Source organism: Sapajus apella, unplaced genomic scaffold, assembly GCF_009761245.1.
Source record: "Sapajus apella isolate SASKATOON/1434 unplaced genomic scaffold, GSC_monkey_1.0 scaffold16, whole genome shotgun sequence".
Lineage (NCBI taxonomy): Eukaryota > Metazoa > Chordata > Mammalia > Primates > Cebidae > Sapajus > Sapajus apella.
In genome coordinates, this window is record NW_022436956.1 from 19,898,834 (window position 1) to 19,913,154 (window position 14,321).

The 14,321-nt window shown below is 37.2% G+C and overlaps 1 protein-coding gene across 10 annotated transcripts in view; it reads left to right on the top strand.

The window, feature by feature from the left end:
• Positions 1–14,321, top strand: part of CADM1 (cell adhesion molecule 1) — a 337,698-nt gene that overhangs the window by 254,144 nt on the left and 69,233 nt on the right. For all 10 annotated transcript variants that reach the window (XM_032285454.1, XM_032285458.1, XM_032285462.1 and 7 more), the window contains exons 2-3: positions 8,091–8,237; positions 9,811–9,963. In XM_032285454.1, coding sequence (XP_032141345.1) covers positions 8,091–8,237; positions 9,811–9,963 — 300 coding nt within the window. The remainder of the gene's footprint in view (positions 1–8,090; positions 8,238–9,810; positions 9,964–14,321) is intronic.

The window sequence follows — 14,321 nt, forward strand, 5'->3', positions numbered from 1 at the left end:
AGCCTTAATGTCAAAAACCAATACACACAAAGGTAGAAATGGTTTGACGCGTATTAAAGTCAAGACCCTGGTCACTTTTGGTTTGGCATGGTGTAAGAGATCATTCTCTTGGGAGAGAAAAGCAGAAATTACTTGCAAACTGACGTTAAAGAAATTTCATGGGGACAAAAGAAATTTTACCTAATTCCTTCCAATAACTTTTTTCCTAATTTACATAATTCTTTCCAATAACTTTTTAAAAACCTGACTATTTTCTAGTGTGTAAGTTGAAGGTGGAGTTGTCGAAAATCTATTCCCTAGGTAAATTTTCTTGGCCTTAGACCTGTGGAAAACCCAGTCTGGGGACTCTGAAAGAGAAGCTTTGCTGTGCTATTTCAGAGCTGCCTCTCCCCAAAGGAACTTCAGAATATAAGGAACACTAGAAGACATGAGGTTTGAGAAAATGGGCCTTTGTGTTACATGGTGTGGTTGGTGTTGAGTTAGACCCTGAGTGGAATGCATTGTGGTGAGCCACCACCCTAAGCATCAGTATTCTTGGCTCTTCTCCCTTCATGTGCATTTTGGAGTTAAAGGTGAAATTCCGTCTTTAACCCCCTTGTGGTTGTCTGAGCAGTGATTAATGAACTAGATGTGATTCCCTGCAGACCTTTCAAAGGGTGGATGAAGGATGGAATTTCAGCCTTTTTTTTTTTTTTAAACCAAGCCTTTTGCTTAATACAGCTTTTAAAATTAATGTCCTTTTTTGAATGCCAAGAAAACAAAAGGAATTTCTCAAAAGTATGTGCAGCTTGACACAATAGACCTTAATTGATGTCAAGGAGATGTTAGGATGAATGGGAAAATGCCCAATAAGACTGAAAAGTGGAACCTTGTTATGAGCTGTCATTTCAACGTGTATTTAAACTACAGCAAAACTGAAACATATTTGCCACATAGATCATAATGACTCCAAAGGAGCCATTATACTCTATTATGTAATTACATAATCAAAGTATGCATAGTAATCAGCTTTTGGAATTCAATGCTAATCAAACATACCTATAGTATGTGTTTAAGCAAAAATAGAGAAGGTTAATTTGCCATTAGTCAACTAAACAAGAATATATATACAGAATATTCATGAATAGCTTAATGTTGTGTCAGATGATATTTTTTGTTTTGTATTCTGGGGAAATCAACAATTTTAACTGAAGAAAAAACCAGCATGGAGGAGGATTACTCTTTAACTTGCCATTCAAAAATTTGCCTCACCTTTTACTGATTATAAAAGATTAAATAAAATATTTTTTCCTTTTATAAGCTCAAGTGACACATCAGTAATTATATAGCAGAAGATTCTTTTGAGATCCTGACCATCTCCATGCCATGGAATACAGTGTTACAGAGATACTACATAAAATAAAGCTTTCAAAACAACAACAGAAACCTTTGAGCATATATTGGTTTTGTAATTAGCAATAAATCAAAGGTATTATTTAGAAAGAGCGAGTAATAGAAATATCTTGGGCCGGGCGCGGTGGCTCACGCCTGTAATCCCAGCACTTTGAGAGGCCAAGGCGGGTGGATCACAAGGTCAAGAAGATTGAGACCATCCTGGTCAACATGGTGAAACCCCGTCTCTACTAAAAATACAAAAAATTAGCTGAGCATGGTGGCGCGTGCCTGTAACCCCAGTTACTCAGGAGGCTGAGACAGGAGAATTGCCTGAACCCAGGAGGCAGAGGTTGCAGTGAGCCAAGATCGCGCCATTGTACTCCAGCCTGGGTAACGAGCAAAACTCGTCTCAAAAAAAAAAAGAAATATCTTGATGACTTGGTCAGGAGGTCTGGCATCTACTTGTGGCTGGGCCTCACGCTTGCCATATGATTTCAGGTGTATCTACTCCCTGGGTCTAAAGTTAGAGAGTTGATCTAGAAGTTTCTTTCTATTCAGTTGTATTGATTCTGGATTCCATAGGGTTCTATAAAAAACACGGTGATGCAGATGAAGTGTTTAGGTCGATGTCACATAGTCTTGTCCACTCCATTACTTGTTGAGTTGGTTTAGTTTATCTCTAAGCTTGTGATCTGTATGGTTCGTATTCATAATTATTTTCACCAGTAAGTAGACAGTCGTTGGAGCAGACAATCAACATATTCGACTTACTGTTTGGTGTAACAAAACATGGATGAGGATCAAAAAGGTTAAGAGAAGTTTTGTAAACAGCAGACAGATTGATTGCTTTTGATTTTAGATAAATATTAAAGTGTTCATGCAGGTTGAAATGTGCCTGTCTAGGAAATAAAGAATTACATTTGTGTTGAAGAGGTCACACTCTTAACCTTAAATCCACAGTTGATGGGCCCCTCTCTTTGGACACTGATTCTCACTGTCTCTTGTCTGCACATTGGATTCCTAAAAATGTTACTGTAATATTTAAATAGAACTAAATTCTTTCATCAAACGCTTTCGTGGCTTGAACTTCAAATAATTTATTTTCAAATTACTTTTACTGTAATTCTTATTAATTCAAATAGGTTTCTGATTTGATATAAAACTCTGTAAATGCAGGGAACAGTTTAATGAATTGAAAGATAGGATTGAGTCTTTTAAAGGAAATGTACAAAATATGCTGACAATAATTGCCTAGATAGAAATCAAATCTTAATAGCTTTGTTAATGATTTGTAGTGAGCACTGTGTTTACGTTGACTTGGGGGAACATATGCAGTTAGAAAGATTTTTCTCTCTGGGTTTCAGCAGAATCTTAATTTTTTTCTTTCTTCTCCTGAAACGTACTCAACTCTGTACTAGCTCTCAGAAACGTTAGCAGGAATTGCAGTGCCTCTACTAGTGATGGTTTTTTTCGGGTAGGGATTAGAGGTTCTTCTTCTAAGTTGAGCACATCCTGAACAGGGTTGTAAAAATAGTATCCAACAGAAATGAGCATAATTGACAAGCCATTTGAAGCTTCAAGTCAGCGAGGGCTCACACATCTACAGAAAATAAGGTTTCCAAAATGTGCTTCTTTGAAAATTTCAAACCTAGGAGGGTAGGAATGAATAACCCTGAGCCTTTCATTTGTGTAAAATTTCAAGAACTATAGTAGAGTTTTTAAAGTAATAATTTACGTTGATCATCAGCAGGGTGATTTTCTTTTAACGATCTGTAGTTTTGGTTTGACTCCTATTTAGACAACATGACTGTGCTGATTTAATGTTAGGTTCAGCCTTGCATAGAACAGAGTGTTTTCCTAATATGATTAGTTTTCCTAATATGATTTTGCTACTAAAGGAGTAGGTCAAGGAACTTTATTTGCTCTTTCTCTGGGCAGACTGTCATCCCTGTTAAGAGTTGCCGGTGCTCCTCCTCTATGTCAGTGAGAGTTTACATAGTTGCCATAGTATAAACTCAATTCTGTTTTAACTGTGACTTGCCCTTTTATTATAGTCCTGACTAGAGAGACTGCCCCGGTGTAAATGAAGTGCTTTATCTATGAACAGCCAGGCAGCGGGGGCGAGAGCTTGTGGTGCTGGCAAAAGCTCCACCAGGCACTGGTAAGAAAGGCTTTCTCTAGGGGCAGATTGCCGAGCACTGAAAGAAGGAAGCAGTAGTAAACAAGGTGTTTTACATTCAGGACAGTTTCTCTCTCATCTTAAAGTGTGTAATTGTGTTCTGGATAAAACATGGAAATAAAAAAAATCAGAAGTTGCTCATAGGCAAATAACCCTCTTTAAAAGCAAGTACATTTTCCAAGGTAGAGCCAGTATGAACCGTGGCATCAAAGCCTGATGCTGGCTGGTAAAAAATGCAAGCTATATAGGCCGGAGAATCTAATAGAACCAGGTTCAAGCACCAGCTTGGCCACTTAGCTGAATGACATCAGGCAGCTCATTTAAATCTCTCTGTCTCAGGTTTTTCATCTTTAAAGTGGGGATACTGAAAACTCCAGGATTTTGAGAGAGAAAAGTATGTGAAACATCCTGCACAGTGCCCAGCCCTGGTTAAACATTTGTTCCCTTCCCCATGTCTCATTTAATATTTGCCCTGTCACCTCCCTATGGTGGCCATATTGTTGACTGAATAGATTCCAATCTGGGCAAGTATTTTATGTAATGTCACTGAAATGGAGTTTATAGCAAAATGAGGTTCTAGGAAAGAATCTGTAAACTATGTTAATTGAAGATTGAATTTGTAGGGGATTTATGTGCCCTGTGTACCTCCGCACTCCAACAACTCTGCTGTCATGGTCATTAATGTCATGGTCTTGTCATTTAGTAATCATAAAAATAAATTTTATCTTTCTTTAGACAATAAGCTTTCTCTCTTCATTGTCATGAATGTCCTAACAACCTCTAGTTTACTACAGGGGGCTTGCTTGTAAGTGAATGGGACTCTCCAATGCCATAGTTTTATTTTTAGAAATTGTCTGGCAAATCTGGGAGTTATGGGAAATATAGTTGCTTATACAAATTAAAATCCAGTTTGATTCTTTCTCCTAAACCTCACTCATATACACTGATTAGCAGTCAAAAATGTCTATACATGCCAGACATTGTTCTACCCTAAAAATAAATTATCTTGCTGTTAACAGCCTTATTTAATGGCTACAGTATATTGTACTTATTTGATTTCTTTTGCCCAGAACATGTGCTGTTTCTGCTGTGACATTATATCTACTAATTGAGTTTTCAAATATCAGAAAGGTTTTAAAAATGGATTAAGAAAGGCACCAAAGTTGCCTATTTGTACCCTTCTGCTACACATCAAATCGTGTTTTGTAGCAACCTAATTGTCATGATATCTATTTCAAGGGGAAATTTATCAAGTCACAGTGCACCCTTCTGTTTGGAAGAAATATTTGAGGATGTGAGCTGAGATTATTTTTACATAAAGGCTTCAGGCAGTTTGGAGTACTGACATACATACCGTATTTTCATCACTGTCATTCACTTCCTTTGCCTCAAATAAATAGGTCATTATTATTCCTTTGCAGCCATCTTATGGCGCCTTAAAGTGTGGAACTCTGTTTAACATAACTGCCGTCCAGCTGACCCATATAATTTATTGGTGATTTTTACAGAATGACATCCTTGGGCCACCACCATCAACCAAGGCCCTTTGATATCTTTCAGCAAAATATTTCATTATCACTTATAATTTTTAGTGTTAGTATTATAACCATGTTAACATAGCTAGGAATTGGCATTTTCTGAGACACCTGGATTTTAGGTTAGCCTTAGCAATTTTAGAAAATAATACAGTCATGATGATGATACCACCATGGATTTGCAGAGCACATTATACGTCAGAGCACAGCAAGGGCAAACATTTGCAGATGGAAAAATTTTACCTGAATGATTTGCTCAGTAGTGACACATTAAAATGGTCTGGCCTTATGGTACTTAATTGTAAGTGATAATTAAGAATGTTCAGACTTTTCTAGAAAACAAACAAAACCTCATTCTGTTTTATTGTTGTCATTACTTAAAAGACAAAGTCATGGACAACACACCTCTTTTTCCATCCCTATATACATGTTTTGTAACCTTAATATGAATGTGGTATGCTACTCAGAATATACTAGCCTTAGGATTTCAATAAAGAGCTAAAATTAAGCATATAGTTATTTCCACAGAAACTATTCTATTAAAAACATAATTGAATTGCAACTGGCCTTAAGTCCCATTGGCTGCAAGATAGTAGTCAGGATTTGTAAGGCCTTCATTTATGTTGACGTGATTACTGCCTGTCACCAGGCCTTTCCACATGTACCTTTTGTAAACGGAAGATTATTTATTTTGCTAATATACTTCCTTTGATAGAAGAAATCCCTCCCAAACCCGGTAAGACCCCATTTGGTATTCTAGTCTCCTCAAAGAAAGTCCTATGATATAAGACAGTTATAGCACTTGAATCACACCATTTAATTTTTTCTTAATTTTCTTAGTAGATTGCATTACCTGAGGCTGTAAGAGTGGTGGCCTTTCTATACGCACTTTTGCCAGGGCCAGCAAAACCACCTTGAAAAGCCTGCATGATTATGGTAGGAATTTTCTCCTTGTTCTTTTCTCCAATCTGGGAATAAGCTTTCTCCAGCTGGGTTCTGAATTCTGTTTGTCACAGTAATCCACTAAGGAAAAAATAAGCATCCGTTCATTTTTTTTCTGATCACCTTTTCTCTTTGTTGTTATTCTGTAATACTGCTGGATCAAGCTGGGGGAATTTACCCTCTCACTCACTACAAGCCCAGTGGGCCTGCGTTCTCACACCCGGGTTAATTCCCTGGATCACAGAGCTCGAGGTTGGGTTTCATTTTGGTCTGCTCCTCAAGCGCCAGAAATTTTTGTTTATCTGTGGCCCTGATAATTTTTTTTTCCTTATCCTTGTAGTTTCCTCTCTTCTAATCCTCTGCCAGGGGCTGATCTATTTCTAGGTGGATTTGCCTTAGACCCATCTTAGCCACCCCTCTCACACTTTCCCAGTGTGTCCTAGCAGGGGGAAAAAAAAAGAATCCTACAACAGAAGTATGATAGCAGGTGGAAACCCTCCATTCATTCTAATTGCATCTCTATACTGTCTCAAATTTTCTTTAGATGAGTATTTATCTTTGACCTTTGTTTCTTTATGTGGCAACATTTTTTTAAAGAGCAAATATTTTCTGCCCCTGAGTTGGTGTAAAATAGCTGCATTGGGAGGTCCTTGAGAGCAGGAGCCTTTATTCTTGAATCCACACTACTTCCAGTGCATAATGGCTTAATAAATCTTTGGATTTGATGTCTAGAGAAATGATGATGATGATGATGATGATGATGATGTTGATGATGATGATAGCAGCAGCAGCCGCTGCTTATTCAGTTTTATGAGAAACTAGACACAGTGCTAAATGCTCTGTATTTACTACCCTTTTTCATTCCCCCAATCAGCCCTGTGAGAGAGTTTTTAATTACTATCCCCATTTTTCAGATGGGAAACTGGCTCAGGAACTTTAATTAATTTTCCAGAGGTCACACAGCTAAAAAGCCACACAACTAAAAAGGAGTCTCTCCCTCCCGTTCCCTATTTTCCATTACATCTGCTGCCTATATCACACTTTTTGTTCTGTAAGTAGGGATAAGGTATTGGTTTTCTCCCACATTGCAGCGTCTTAAAGGCTAGTACAGCATATACTTCTGTATCCCCTACTATGCTGGTGCGACATTGAACACTGGACAATTACTTCATCCTATGGTTCTGAATTGAACTCACTTCTCCTCCTACCTGTGCTGTCGATCATTTAGGGCATTTATGAGGTGTCCTGGCTGCCGTCACTGATCTTAGAAGCAACAAACTAAGGCAGATCTGGAGATAAGCCATATATATTAGTGAATCTGAAAGCCCCAACTTTTTGACATGTTCTGAGGGAGATTTTCTCTAAATGGCTGGCAGGGGGTGGGGGTGATCTGCAGATAGGGGTGTCAGTTCAGAGATGCCTGGGGCTTTGGGTGAGTCATGAAGGTGTGAGTTTCGGAGAGCAGAGCAACCGACTCCAAACCATAAGCCTTTCCAGGATTTTTTGAGATCCCAAAGAGTCACAGTCAGGTAGGCCTCACTCCCACACGATGAACTGCCTATACATTGGGACTGTCAATATCAACTAACAAGATGAGATTACTTATTGAACCCTCCTACCTACTTCTGTAAAGTGGCCCCTTGAGTTTCTGTGAGGCTGACCAAATAGCTTAGCTCAAGGGCAGGTAAGCTAAAGTTGGCCACATCTATCTTCCCTACTCCATTTGTGAGAGCTTCGGCATTCACAAAAGCCAGTACACTGACCTTTCCAATACCTCTTCAATATAGTACTCAACTAGTACAAAGTACTAGAGGCTGACACCTTTTGCATCACAGCTTTTGAGGGTATGACAATTCCAGGCTTAGTTGCCTTTTTTCTCTAGACCTATCTTGGATTAATAGACTTGTTTTCTAGACTGTGAAGAAAGGTATTAGAGCCATGCTAAATGTTGTTACTTGTGTTCATTTTCTAATATGCTTATTTCCCACTTTAATAGATCCCATTGATCCCATTTTAATTGATGGAAATTTTCCCCTGACCTTTTCTTCCTTTTCTTTAAGGTGATGGACAGAATCTGTTTACGAAAGACGTGACAGTGATCGAGGGAGAGGTTGCGACCATCAGCTGCCAAGTCAATAAGAGTGACGACTCTGTGATTCAGCTACTGAATCCCAACAGGCAGACCATTTATTTCAGGGACTTCAGGCGTAAGTTTCCATCCCTATAGTTGTAGATGGCAACTTTTTTTTTCCTACCTGTTGTCTTGATAAAAAGATTGCTAAGGCCACCTTTTTTAAATTTAATGTTAGATGCTTAAAGTTTAGTCAATTCTTTAGAGGGAAGAAGAGACAGGCAATCATAATCTTTCTACTTAATAGAAACCTTGAATGGCCCCTTTTAAAAGTAAGGCAGTCTTACTTTGCAATAGAAATTGATTGTAGTAATTCAAGGTGAATTGCAATTGAGTCCCAAATACTTGGCTGACACAAACAACTCCAACAGGGCAAGGCAAAGAAAATACAGCATTCTGAAAGGTAATCCCTTTGGTTTGAAGATTGAAGTTTCCAAGATAATACGTGCCTATAAGCATAAAACCAGGTCTTCTCTCCTCATAGCTTTTGGCATATGGAAGTGTCCATATGCTGAAATCTTTCGAAATGTAACATCACAAAAAACAAAATCACAACTAACTTGTGTATGATAGAAATGGTTCATATGACCGTCAGGGCTTGGTAACGGTAAGAATCAAACCTTTTGGAAAAAAAAATTGTTATTGGAGAGCATTGGTGCCAAACTAAAGTGAAGCATGTCCCTTCCCAGCTGCTTGTCCCCTTCCTCCCCAACACCTCGGGGTCATTCATGACCTGTGGAAAATGGTGATAAACCTAAGGAACATTTAAGAGGATGAGAGACAATAAAAGGAAATAAGCCAGCTTCTTATTCTTAAAGTTAATTTTTGTCATATACTAAGCTAATGTTTGCCAAAATTAAAAAAGGATTTTGAAAGAGAACATTTGAAATAAGTAAGAAGCCCACATATATCAGTTTTGCAGTGATCCTGATTCCCTGCTTAATGCCTAATCAACTTCATACTGTGAAGCCAAATGTACTTAGGAACCGCAGGACCAATTTAAGGCCTCCGTAGGCCCTAGGTCATCCACTTTTGGCAGCTCCACCTCAAATCACATCAAATATGTTAAGGTGCATCCAAGTTAATTAAGCTTATCTTGCTATTAAGATTATTTTATTATAAAGTTTTTAAAATAATTTTTAATTTTGCTTTTGTAATTAATATTAAGGCTTTTTTTAGTTCTGTTTTATAATTAGAAGCCCTTATTTTTGAAGGCCTTACTTAGAATTTTTGAGGCATTTTAAAAGGCTGTAGGCCCTAGTCCCTGAACTTTCAGTACCCAAAGGCTAGGAGGCACTCATTGCTTCAGGGGACGCATGACCTGCTTTTCCCTTTTGTTTTCTTTTCTTCTATCTCTGATAGAAAATCTGAAAACATGTATGAATAAGGTGCTGAAAACTGACAGCATTTGGAATTGTGCCAAGATAGAAGTGTGTGTAGCTGGGTGTGTGTGTGTGTGTGTGTGTGTATACACACTCACTCATGCGTAAGTTTCCTTTGGACAGGGTTATTTGTCTACATGAAGTTACCGCAAACACTTAAAATAGTAAGTCAAGAAGTACCAGATACAGCAAGATTTAATAAATATTTAAGGAAAATAGACTGTCCGTCTACCTTCTAACAATCACTAACTGTATTTTGCTTCACAGCTTTGAAGGACAGCAGGTTTCAGTTGCTGAATTTTTCTAGCAGTGAACTCAAAGTATCATTGACAAATGTCTCAATTTCTGATGAAGGAAGATACTTTTGCCAGCTGTATACTGACCCCCCACAGGAAAGTTACACGACCATCACAGTCCTGGGTAAGAAATGCATGTGGCGCTTACACAGGGAAATGGAATGGGGATAGCCCTTACTAGCAGACAGCTTACAGCAGCAAGGAAAGGGTTAATGGTGAAATCTCCTGTTCAAACTTGTTTCAGGAAGAATCACCGCCCATCTTGCTGAATTTTAAAAATAGCCTATTTTACCAAATGCTCTAAGGAATGGCAATCAGCAGTCTTTACAGATTCCACCTGCTCTTGGGTTTCAAACCTCAAGCTTCAGAAGCAAAGATCAAGAGAATTTAGAGCCCTCAAATGAATCACTCACCACATGAAATGTTATTGCTTTTAACTACCGGGATTTTTTTTCTTCCTTCTGTGCAGGAGAAGGGGAGATGGGCTACCAAATCTATACCCCATGGCAGAGCTCAGTTATGAAATCCACGTAATGATTTTCCTTCTGAGTTACATCCTCATTTTAATGTTGTTGATCTCCTTTTCATTGGCTTGACTTATGGCCTTGTTTATTGCCTATACTCTAGATTATGCTGCAAAAAATTATGCCCCGTGAACATATATTTTGCCACAAATTGCAGTCATTGGACATAAAAGAGTTAAGAGCACTTTAACTGATAATAAGCAAAGAACTGTTGACAGGCTGCTAAGGCACACCTCTAGTAGGCTGAGTGTCTTCATTTATGATCACCAGATTGTGAGTTTCAGCAAAATCCCAGTAGTCGGGTTTCCATGTTTATATTTTAATATAGTCAGCTGATATTTCCGTGTTGAAGGTGGTCTGAATTAGTCACCTTTAGACAAACTTATTCTAGTGCATAACACCAGCTGATTTGGATTTTCTTGAAACTGAATTTTCAAGGACATACACCATAGCATGAGGCAAGATATCTGATTTACACCTTCGGGAAGATGATGAATCAAAGTCTATTTGAGGCGGCAGACTGCAGCTTTTCAGTGTAATGATACCAAGATTAAAGAGGAAAGATAAATATGAAGGACATTTTTTCTTGGTATGTGTGCACATATATGTATTTATGGATGTACATATTGAGCTGCTGCCTCATTACTTTATTTAAACACAGCTGTAGAAGGGAAAATTTTTTTATTCATTAAGCTAAAACATATCCCTAATGCTCATATATATGTTCTTGATAAGAGGAGTACTGATAAAGTTGTGTTTAAAATCTGTCCATATAATTTCTAATCTGGTTTGTGTTTAATGGTAGATGGCTTTCAGGTAGTCGTATTTGCCACTATTATGGTCTTTACCCAGATTAGACCTGTAGAAATAGTAAGCATGGAAGGTTTTGCTGGGATGACTATTTTGGTATTTTGCAGATATATCAAATTCACAAGCATAAATTTGAAGTTTTCTGTCTATTTGCTTGTATCAGAGTATTTGAAAACTCTCTTTGCTTATTGGAGTAAGTCATTAGCAATATAAACTTCAAATTGACCATCTACTCATTCATCCTTTGACTCAACATCATTTATGGAATTTCCACAAAAGTGACAATCATAAAATAAAATCTATTTATGGTATTTTTAACTTTCAGAGTATTTTACTACATATACCTTTTTGTATTTATATGTTGTTTTTGCAGGAGTGAAATCATAATGACAGGTTAGACATCTTGCCCAGGTTACAAAGCACTCAGTAAGAATCAAGAATCTTAGAATTTGGAATAGACCTTACAACTTTGTCGTACAATTACAACCTTTGTGTCTTCCGGTCTATGTTGTCTTTAGTTAAATACCGAATACTTTTGTTTTAAGATTTTTTTTTTTCTTAAAGGCGCACATCTTTTGTTTTCAGGAGTATATCTGGCCATTGGCAAGAAGCTACTACTGCCTGTCATTTTCTAGTGCCTGGTACATTTGTTCTCAAAACCACTGCTTTGGATCAGTTTGGCTTTGAATATACCTTGTGCTTGGGAGCCAGTGTGCCAGCACTAGAATTTTGAGAGGCATTATGCCTGTAATCTTTTTTGAGGTCTGATTATTCTAGTAGTAATATGTTCCTACTTGTATTTTATAGAATCATTAACTTAAATATACTTGAAAGTAGCACTTTCAAGTATAAAAAGTAGTAGATGTTCTTTCTGCAGATATTATGCATTCATTTAATATTCTTTCCATTTAATTTACTCTAAGATTCCTTGACAGAGTAAAATTGTTGTCATCAGTGTTTGAGTCTTTCATTTTCCAAAATCTGACAATTTCCACTGATACTAGTATATTCAAACCTTTCTCATAAGGTTTAGAGTTTTCAGATATTATAATGAATGAAGAATGACATTAGCATCTTCGTTGCTATCTGCAGTTCTCTGAAAAGGACACCATGTGTACTTAACACAGCTGTCAAATTTCTTGATAGGTTGAAGATGCTCATTTTAGTGCATATGTCTATTAGTTATTTGATGCATTCCGTAAAAACTTCAGCATAATTATAAGATACAGAGATGAGTATTTGTTAATGTTGTCTATGCTATTCTGTAGTTACTATTATGCTTATGATTTTATCCATGTAAACTCTGAAGACTCTCCTATGATATTTTGCATGCATTTGGTGCCTTTAAGGATATTCATTGATTCCTTCCACTTGTGATGATTTTGTTTCTTTCTCCAGAACATACTGTAGAACTCTCTTTATACTACTATTCATGAGAAGAGATGAATGAGACAGATAATACACTTCTTTAAGATTAATATAGTTACTGATAATAGTAGCCAATATTATCACAGTCCTGTCCTTCTAAGATTAGTGTTCATTTTTAAGATTCCAGGAACAGGAGAACCTAATTATTTGAAAGGGTCTTAGAGTGGGATTTCACATACTGATCAGCTTTAAGACTCCTCTTTTGTTGTAATTAATGTGACTCATCTTGATATTGCTGATTTTTGTTAAATGTTGTAGGCGTAATGTTTATAATTAGCACTCTTATAGATTTGAGGTTAGCTAAGAAGAACCTTGACATTTCATTGCTGTTTTATAATATTTCCCTCTATGTAATTTTCATTCAGGTTTTCATCTATATGCCCCTCCTTAGAAATATCTTTGGTTATTTTCATTAATGGCTGCAGGCAGTTATTACTAAATGTGCCTCTTTAGTGGACCATGTGTAAGTATATTCTCTGGTTAGCGGCAGTTTTAATTCATTTTTCTTACAAATGGATTTTTATACTTTACTAACCTTTTGTGTTAGAGTAGACATTATGAAGTTAAAGGAAAAACAGGATAGAATTATAGACCAAAATAAATTTTAAGATTTTTCTTGTCCAACCCTTTATTTCAGAAAAACAGATTTAAATTACCTCATTTATATTTTTTAAAGCTTTCTTGCTCTTAAAAAAAAAAAAAAAGCTGAGGAAAGTCAACTTTATAACATATCAATAAACTATTATGATTCACATTATCAGATTTTATTTTATAAACTAAACACCTCACAGTATACATGCCTATTTCTTCTTCTAACCTTAGCAAAGATTGGAAATATTGGTCACAATCTTGAGAAAACTATTTATGGGCTTGGAAAAAAAATCAGTATTTCACAGAATGGTGATTTCAACAATAAATAAGTCCTGTATTATTCCACACTGGGCACTTTTTTTTTTTTTTTTTTTTTTGGACAGAGTCTCACTTTGTTGCCCAGGCTGGAGTTCAGTGGTGTGATCTCAGCTCACTGCAACCTCCACCTCCCGCATTCAAGTAATTCTCCAGCATCAGCCTCCTGAATAGCTGGGACTACAAGAACCTGCCACCTCACCTGGCTAATTTTTGTAATTTTGGTAGAGACAAGGTTTTACCATGTTGGCCAGGCTGGTGTCGAACTCCTGACCTCAGGTGATCCACCCACCTCTGCCTTCCAGAGTGCTGGGATTACAGGCGTGAGTCATCACAACACTGGGCACATTTTCTAATGCTTTTGAAGTTTTCTACATTTTTACCTTAGCCATAAAGCTGAAGATGATGTCAGCTCTTTGGGCATATAATTCTAGGAACTAGCACTGGTTCAGGACTCACTCTGAAGAGTTGCAGAATTTAGTTATAGAATATCTGTTGCAATTGTTTGGATAATGCCAAACAATAAATAATCCAGGTGAGGACCTAGCTGCCTGTCAGGCTTTTAGCCTCCAAACGAAATTTGGAGGAAACATTGGTGAATTTTTCTCAATTCTTATCTGTACCTTATCATTCCCTTACTTTGAACCAGCAGACATTATTGATAATTGGAAGGAACATACCATCATCTTTATGAACCAAATAGGGGCAATAAAGACCTCCCACCGAGAAATACCATTGAAGATGAACAGACAGTGGAGGTTAGGAGAAGCTTGGGGTAAGCAGAGATAAGGGGTTTCCAAGCCCAGCATGAAAA